General features: G+C 32.3%; 1 protein-coding gene across 1 annotated transcript in view; it reads left to right on the forward strand.

The window, feature by feature from the left end:
• Positions 1-318: 318 nt before the first annotated feature.
• The window catches only part of LOC106459036 (glycine receptor subunit alpha-4-like), a 52,757-nt gene continuing 42,786 nt past the window's right edge, over positions 319-10,289 (forward strand). Inside the window, exon 1 of the mRNA XM_022385416.1 lies at positions 319-455. Coding sequence (XP_022241124.1) covers positions 352-455 — 104 coding nt within the window. The 5' untranslated portion in view covers positions 319-351. The remainder of the gene's footprint in view (positions 456-10,289) is intronic.

A 10,289-nucleotide genomic window follows, 5' to 3' on the forward strand; every position in this document is an offset into this window, starting at 1 on the left:
AGCTCTTGTGTAATTACTCAGTTTTAACTTTTGTAAATTCTGTAGTGGTTTGTGTACTTGAACTATGACGTAATAATATTCTTTAAGGGAATGGAATAAGATTAGAAATCGTACATGTACACTTACACTTGCTTGACGGTAAGCTAATGACAACCCATGCATCTGACACATAACTTGCAAGCTGCAAACCCATACATTGCTATTACTTTTGCACGTGCTCCACGAAACATGCGCTTTACGTAGCAGTGAGCTATGTGTGTGTGTGTGTGTGTGTTTCACGCACAAAATTCAGTCAACACTTCGTAGGCTATATCAACAGCGACTGATGTCGTAAAGTGAGAGAGAGTGAAGATGACAGGACTGAATATTCATCCGCGGAAGAGTTTGTTAACAGTATATTGTTTAACTATTGTTTTATTTGGTCAGCCGATATCTACTCTTGCCTCAAGTTCAAGGTAGGTACAAAGTCAGCCAATCAGAGTTTACGACCAATAATATTTGTGAAACTTATAAAAGAGAGATCAAACTGGTATTCATTGTTTACCATAAAAATTTCAGTATCATCCTGCTCAGGCTAGCAACTAAATGACATCACCCAATAAGACATTTCTACTAAATATGCTATACGTGTTGCAGTCAAACTTAAAATCACGGGGTTAACAAGAACTAACGACTAGAACTGTAATTGGATTTTTGTTTCCGTCAGCTGATTGGTAAGGAATAACGTTATAGATAAAACAAAGTTTATCGAACCATGTAAGGTCTGTTATTGTAAACACGTTCCACCTGGTAATAAACCCTCGCATTTCGTAACCTTGTTGGAGGGTTTGGCGTACTTATAATTTATATGAAACCCATTTAAAAAAAATGAGTATTTAAACACAGACTAGTTCTTTCAAAGTTACGTCTGTAAGTAGCTGTTAGAAATCAGACTTCGCCACCCAGTGATAGTTAACATAATACTTACGAAAAGTTAATGTTACTTATCGCCACACGTGTTAAAGTTACATGTGCCAATAGATCCCACCACCACGGTACCAGCTATCGAATAGAACCACAATACCGGTCAGTATTCTACTGTATCGACCTTTTTTTGTTCTTACGAAACTTGAACTGGTATCGTACACAATAAATAAGTTGTTATCACTGCATAAACGTGATAGTTTTGTTCCAAGTTACCTTATATATCTAATAACCTGGATCTTTAACTTATATTGGGCATTTTCTAATCAGTATCAATCGACTACATGATTATTAACTACGTGAAAACTGGATATATTTTATGCTGCTTCTTATGGTTTGTTTGTTATGAATTTCGCACAAGGCTACACGAGGGCTATCTGCGCTAGCCGTCCCTAATTTAACACTGTAATACTAGAGGGAAGGCAGCTAGTCATCACCACCCACCGCCAACTCTTGGGCTACTCTTTTACCAAGGAATAGTGAGATTGACCGTCCATTTATAGCGCCCTTACGGCTAAAAAGAGCGAGCATGTTAGGTGGGATGGTGATTCGAACCCGCGACCCGCAGATTGCGAGTCGAGCTTCCTAACCACCTGGCCATGCCGGGCCGCTTCTTATGGACATGTTTCTATTGAACAGAAGAATATAAACGATTGACCACTAACAGTGACCTCTGTAAAGTGAACATATGAGCAACAGATATGTGCACGGTCATAACTTGACTAAAACAAGAAACCAGCCAGCTTCAACTTTACATAAAATGTATTATCAGAATATCTTGTCTTAATGCACGTTATTGTAACACAAATGTCTGTAAAACCAAATTTTAATTAATATCTCAATTGTTTAGATTTTATTCGCACACACATTGACAAAAACAAATCAAACGATTTACTACTCTGTAAAAGTAACTAAAACGGTTTATTTTTACTACATCTATTCAAGGGAATAAACTTGTAAAATAGATGTACACTCAATATACCCTGTACACGCATAGTGCTTCTACCAATGTGATAAACCACTCCCATGTTTTGAACAGGTGGTTAAGAGATTACATTTGTGACGCAGTTACAATGATTAAGATACTTGTACGAAAAATCAAACAAACAAAAAACAACAACAAGTATTTGTGAAGAATGTCCAATATTCCAAATTTTTATATTTTTGTAATTATATTTGTTGAATATACCTGCCAATAATGAATACATGTAGATCATTAATCAACCACCTGGGTAAAAAAAAATCAAATTATGAACATATTGTAATCATTCGCTACACTAATGTGATGTATGTTGCTAGAAACTTTACTGGAAGTATTTTGAGATACTTGTTAGGACTTCTTCTGAATGTTATATAAAGTAGTGACGTTGTATGTTTTTAACCGGTTTGAGTAATAACATTCGAACGTCTCTGATAACCCTTCATTCATATGCACATAAAAAATAACAAATATTAACGTAGTATCGAGAACGATATTGTGCATAAATGTGGATTGTGTATTGTCGGACTCTCTTGTTGTTTGTCCGTCGGTGATAGGTCATGATCTGTTTAGTACGTTTCTTCCGAACCTGGTGTGAACTCGATCATTCTAACTGTTTTCCACGTAACAACCAAAGTGTTTAAGATAACGTTAATACTGAATAATATGCCAGTTATGAGAACGTATGGTTGATCACTGTTTCTCATAGTTTATGTTTGTTTGTTGTTAAGCGCACAGCAACACAATGGGCCATCTGTGCCGAGCCCAACATAGGTATCAAAACCTAGTTTTTAGCGTTATAAGCTTTCAGACTTATCGCTGAACCACTGGAGGGGGCATAGCTTGTGTACTAATAAAAGTATAATTTGGTCTATAAAAACAATGCTTTGTTTTGTTGCTATTATGATCTTCTAATAGTATAGTAGGTTACCATTTGCTCTATTATGTTATTTATCGAAAATAATTTCTGAAACGTTCACGAAACGTCGTGTTGCGTTTTTTCCCCATGTGTGGTGTTTTTGTACTTGGAGGTTTATTATTGTGAATATTCAGTTCTATTCACTGCTAGAGCAGCAACGCAAGAAACCAATTTACCACAGAAATGATCAATTTCGCCCTTTTTCACACATGCTAATGGAACAGTAAAATTGGTAGCTTTGATCCCATTCATTCGTATTAGTATTAACGGATCCTCGACACGTTTGAAATATATACCGATTTACACACAGAATACGTTTGTGAGGTAATCTTAATAGGCAGTGCTATTGGGCGTGTTTTCAGTTTCTTATTCCTTTATGAAAACTCGCAAAACATTTCTATTACGAGTAAAATACATTTTTTTTCTTTTCAAATAGAAAAACGTACGTTTCACATTTCTTTCTCTTCTCTTTTTTTTTGAATCATCATAGCAAAGAGGGCATGTTTTTGCGTTCCTGTAATTTTTGGTGACGAAACCAAGACTGGGATAGGTATAATTTACTCTTGTGAAGCTTGGAATTCATCCTCTTTAAGTATTGTTTCTTGGTAAAAGGGATGAGATAGCTAAAACTTAAACTCGACTATCATGATACATAACAGGGACAAATGCAGCATTATCAATGGAAGTAGTAGTTTCGGCATCGGGAGTTAGGTCCTGAGAGAGTCAGGTTCCATTTAGACCTTCCTGAACTATTACTGATTTTTTACTCATGGCTGTTGTGATTTGAATGCTGCGTAATTTGTTTCTTTTCTTAAAGCTGTTAATCCTTTTTCTTTTGTTATAATCATTTTCAGGGCCATGTCCATGTATGATTTCAGTTTACTGGGATTCATATGGAACAAGTTAGGTATATCCGTTGGGCACCAGAAGGCGTGCTGCTAGGGGCGTGTTGCTAGGACCATCATAGTCCCAATCTGTGCCAACAGATGACGATTTACTAGAAGAATACAACATCTTCTGGTGGTTCGTTTTCAACCATCTGCACGTTCATCATAGATTACCTCATCATCTCTCTCTCTCTCTCCCTGACTAGCTGCCTTCCCTCTAGTCTTACACTGCTAAATTAGGGACGGCTAGCGCAGATAGCCCTCGTGTAGCTTTGCGCGAAATTCCAAAAACAAACAAACTCTCTCTCCCCGTCAACAGATATCAATTTGTTCAGCATGTGATTACATTATCAACTTTATAGTTTTCACTTCAATAATAATACGATCTTTACAATTTATATTTAATCTAATTTACATAACAAATTTTTGTACAATTACCCTAATTTATCTTATAGATATTTAGTCGTGAAAATAATTATTTCGTATCGTTTTATATGTATAAAACATTCAAACTCTCTCTCTCTATATATATAACACATGTTTCACTAATTATTCATTTCACCGTTTACGTATATTCTTATATTATCAATCTATATATATAATAATACATCCCATATATCCACAAGTTATTAAACTCTATATGTTCATTTTTGGTCCATTTAATCGTAGTAACGCTTGTACTTTTTCTAACGGCAAGACTAACTGTAGAACAAAACTCGACCCACTTAATTTTTCAAATTCTCTATTATAGTAAATTAGATTATCAACACTTACCAACAACTTGAGACAATTAAAATGATTAGAATTCATGGCAAGCTTGTGGTAACTATAACTTTTTGACATACTGCACAATTGAAAATAACAGTTCTGCTTACCGTATACCATTTACATATACAAGTCTAAAGCAGTTTTCTATTTAACTAAAGGACATAATATGATAATCGATTGTTTCAATAAGTGGCACTGCGGCACATAGCAAGGTAGGAGTCAGTTCCAAGAATCTTGGACAAAGTTATATAAGAAGAGAAGTTAACGAATGAACTCACTGACTTATACTAGAAAGAGACACAAGAATTAAAATTCCAAGAAACTGAGTAACTTTTGTTAATATCATAGCAAGATTATTTGTGTATGATTGTCTTATAATTAAACTTTCACGTGAAAGTTAAATGTCTTTGTAAGATTCAGATACTATAGTTCATTTGTGCAACGACATCTGAAAACAAATTTTGAACTTATCTTGAATCAGTTGCATACATACACTAGATGACCTTACAAACACTCAGAGGACTGTTTTAATCTAAAGCATTTAATACTCTACGTCTGAGCCATATAAATGAAATGAATGGCTTCTGTAGAATAAAATCCAATCATTTTACTATTGTAGAAAGTAGTTGAAGTAGTAACACTTACCATTCTGGTCACTATGATTTTCTGTAAAACATTCTCTTTTTCACTTTGAGATACAAAACAATAGATCTCCGAGACAAATGGTATAATTTTTTTGATATAAGGAACTTTCGATAGAAATTTAAAATTGATAAACATTGTTATTTTACGGTGCAGCCTATTTGATATAAAGCTGTAAATGAAGGTACAACATGCATAAAACAAACTATGTACACACGTACAAACAATCTAAATCTAATGTAAAGGTCAGTTCCACTTAATTATCAAATGCTGGCTCACATATCACAGTCTAATTGGTCATTCCAAGAAGTAGTGAAACCACGAACAATGCATTTCTGCTTAATAACAATACAAAAAAAAAGCTGTAATAAATTATAGTTTTTAATATTGATAGTGCAAAATAGTTGTGTGTATACACTTTAATTTTTGTTTATGTTATATTCTATACAGATGCATTTGTTTTAAACTTGCATTTGCACATGTTTATTATTAAAAAAATACATGACTTGGCAAATGTAGTAATGCTAATTATGTTTGTTTTCTATTTTTAACAATCACGTGAAAGTTAAATGTTTTTAAGATATTGGACAATCACTTATATTCATAGCTATTATTTACGAGTTAAATTCGCAGTTTTCATTCGTAAAATGCAAAGGCTACTCTATCATTCAGTTCTTCTGAAAATGAACTTTTCTCCTGTGTAAAATCTGTGTAGAAGAAAGGTCAACAATCCTATATCAGATGAAGAATTGTAATCTGGATGACAGATGAAGTTACGAAAGTGTAGATAACAGATAATCAAATTTACGAAGTGTATCATTATCTTTCTAAATCTTCTAACGTCTTCACAGGATACATAGATACTTTTTTAAAAACTCTAACACGACATTTCAGGATGGCCTTACAATACCATAATATAGAGCCACATAAAACGTACGTTTAACTGTATGCTGGACAAAAAGGTTTCCCCCCTAGTCCTGGACATATCGATAGCAATCGTGAAAGAACACATGTTTCGATACAATGACTAAATTATATTTTTGGTTAGTTGGGGGTACGTCTGAAGACAAAAGTCAAATGACGTATATATATATATAATCTGTAATAGTGTATTATACATTATATATACATATATATATCATCTGTAATAGTGTATTATACATTATATATACATATATATATCATCTGTAATAGTGTATTATACATTATATATACATATATATACATTATCTGTAATAGTGTATTATACATTATATATACATATATATATCATCTGTAACAGTGTATTATACATTATATATACATATATATACATTATCTGTAATAGTGTATTATACATTATATATACATATATATATATTATCTGTAATAGTGTATTATACATTATATACATATATATATCATCTGTAATAGTGTATTATACATTATATATACATATATATATATCATCTGTAATAGTGTATTATACATTATATATACATATATATATATCATTTGTAATAGTGTATTATACATTATATATACATATATATATATATATAATCTGTAATAGTGTATTATACATTATATATACATATATATATATAATCTGTAATAGTGTATTATACATTATATATACATATATATATATAATCTGTAATAGTGTATTATACATTATATATACATATATATATATAATCTGTAATAGTGTATTATACATTAATGACTTATTCCTCTATTATCATAATTATTATAGATGTTACACGTGTGAACGCTAAAGTCACTGCTTTCCACTGGAAGCATAGGTATGAATGTCTTTCACAGCTAAACCAGACAAACATCTTTTTTGGCTCGCAACCATTCAAGATCACTAGAATATGTTTAGTTTTATTCAATTATCTTACAAAACACAATTCAGTTTGAAAGAAATACTTCACGAATATAAAGATGACAAACGACTTCTAAGTTATTTCAAATGTTATGTACAAAATATACAAATTATTTTTACAGTACAACAAATTATAACTGTAGAGCTCACGTGTTTTGTAGATTGAGACATTAGCGTTTGTGCATATGTTTACCAATGTCTGTGAGAACGTGTATGTAATTCACTTCATACTACAAATATTCGGCAAATATAGTTTTAATGTTAATCTCAGACTGCTCATTCACTATCAAAAAGTATCTTTATTTAGAGACCAAAGATCGGATAAATATGTGTCTAGCTTAGAAAACGAAAAACAAAATAACAACGTGTATATAATGTTACTAAAATGTAAACGAAAACGAGGTTTATATTTATCTAGACGTACTGGAAAATTCATATATATATACCAACAGCATTATCAAAGTTGGTCTCACTATAGAGGGTATAAAATACTGAGAAAAAATCATAAAAGATCAAATAAGAGATTAATACTGACGTTTATTGTAAAGGTAAATATTAGAAGGGGGAATTTTTTTCATCAGTAGCAGTGATAGTGTAATTATAACACTTTCTCTTGAAGATTTCATGGTCCTGAAAAGGGTTCATAATTGCGAATCGTTAATTAATTATACAAAATCATTCTCTTCAGAAGAAGAATATCTAATATCTTCTCCACCTTGTGAACGAGTCCTCATTTGAAATACGTTGTGTCAATTCTGTAGTTTGTTTGTTTTATGAATTTCGCGCAAAGCTACACGAGGGCTATCTGCGCTAGCCGTCCCTAATTTAGCAGTGTAATACTAGAGGGAAGGCAGCTAGTCATCACCACCCACCGCCAACTCTTGGACTACTCTTTTACTAACGAATAGTGGGATTGACCGTCACATTATAACGCCCCCACGGCTGAAAGGGCGAGCATGTTTGGTGTGACGGGGATTCGAACCCGCGACCCTCGGATTGCGAGTCGAGTGTCCAAACCACCTGGCCATGCCGGGCACATTTCTGTATTATTCCAAGGGCCAAGTGTAGTAATAATAATGGAGAATTATCTATATGGAATTATGTATATGCTCAATCAAATGAGTACACAAATAAATAAACAAATCAAACAGGACATTCAACAAAACTATTTGTACATGATTCTACATTTTGAAAGCATTCACTGCATAATATGCATCATGACCCACGACTGTAACTACGATTTTAAATAGTTTTACACACACAATGTACAACAAAGGAAATCTTTATTGTGATTGTATCGAAGAATATCGTATGCCTGATCTTCAAGATGATTCGTTATTGCTTGATCACTAATGCATTGATACTATTCAGTGACAAGATTCTTGCATCATGACTCACATACGTGTATGTATGTTTAGTGTAAGGTCCAACAGAAATGGAAAAACTTGTTTATAAGCAAGGTTTTGACCTATCATCAAGATTTTATCAATCATACTGATCGTTTTTTCCATTAAGCTCTAAATGACTACAAGGATTGAAACATACTTATCTGTATTCATGTATTTCATTCAATATTTGGATAATAATAGTTTCGTATTGAAAACAAGGACTAATAGATTTCAAAATTACAGTTCTATTAGTATTTTTAACATAATATAATGTGTATGTATGTGTGTGTGCAAACCATAAAGTCAAACTGTACTATATTACAGTTAATGTGATCTAACACTTATGTAGAGTTTGAACATTTTACATTAAAACAAAAAAACAAAAACGTTTAGTGTTAGGATTAGGTACATTCTAAGTATGAGTATGTGAATGAGATATATATATATATATCTAAAGATTTAAAGTTAACATGAAAAACAGTATAATAAATCATATATAATGGCATGTACTGGGTATATTATAATATAACTAACTCGTGATAAGTTAACATTTGTTTTCACATATCATGACACAAATGAGCTACAGTGTTTATATTAAACAAGAAAAATATAAACTCTATCTGAATCTTCAAAATTATTTAACTATTGCATGAATATTCTAATTACATGACAGGGCACACATAATCTTGCTATAATCATAACAAACGACAACTAGTTTTTTTAATTCTTGTGTCCGTTTCCAGTATAGTGTCCTTTCATGGCTAAAGTGCTCGACTTGCAACATGTGGGGTACGAACATGCTAGCCATTAGAGTCGTAAGGGCTTTATAATGTGATGGTCTCTCTCACTATTATCGTTGATAAAGAGTAGCCCAGGAGTTGGCAGTGAGTGGTGTAGACTAATTGCCTTCCCCCTAGTCTATTACTGCTAAATTAGAGACGGTTAGCATAGATATCCCATGAGTAACTTTGTATGAAATTCAAAACAAACCAAATCAAATCTAGTATAGGTAAATGAGTTCATTCATTAACGTTAACTTGTCTTTGTAAAGATCCATTTACACTTAACTGTGATTTGTGTCATATAGCTACTTGTTAAAACAATCAATTATCTTAGTATGTTTAGTTAAAGAGAAAATGTACTTTAGACATATGTGTAAATGATATACAGTAAAAGAACTGGTATTTTCAACTGTGTGGTATGTTAACAAGTTATAATTACCATATGCTTCATCAGTTCTAGTGATTTGAATTGTCTCAGTTAGTTGGTAAGTGTTGCTATTCTAATTTATTACAATGTAGAATCTGAAAAATTTACTGAAGTGAATGGGATTTTGTTCTATAGGAATTTTTACGTTTACAAAAGCCCCCCAGTGGCACAGTGATATGTCTGCGGACTTACAACACTAGAATCCGGGTTTCGATACCCGTGGTGGGCAGAGCACAGATAGCCCAATGTGTAGCTTTGTGCTTAATTTCAAACAAACAAACAAACAAACGTTTACAAAAAGTACAAGTGTTACTATGTTTAGTTTGAACACAACGAACAATCGAGTTTATTAACTAGATAGTAAAATTAGACATAATATTGAAAACTGGGCTGTATTACTACATATGTAGATTTATAATATAAGAATACATGTAAACAGTAAAGTCAAACTGTACTAAACCATGCTTAGCAAACCATGCGTCATATATATATGGAAAGTTTGAAGAACTTACTTATAAAACAATAAAAAATAGTCATTTTAATGATTATATAGATTTGTTAGTATAAGTATATAAGTAAAATGTAACATCGAACTGTACAGCATTAAAGTTAGTGAAACATACATTATATATATATATATATATATAGAGAGAGAGAGAGAGTAGTT

Source organism: Limulus polyphemus, unplaced genomic scaffold, assembly GCF_000517525.1.
Source record: "Limulus polyphemus unplaced genomic scaffold, Limulus_polyphemus-2.1.2 Scaffold550, whole genome shotgun sequence".
NCBI lineage: Eukaryota > Metazoa > Arthropoda > Merostomata > Xiphosura > Limulidae > Limulus > Limulus polyphemus.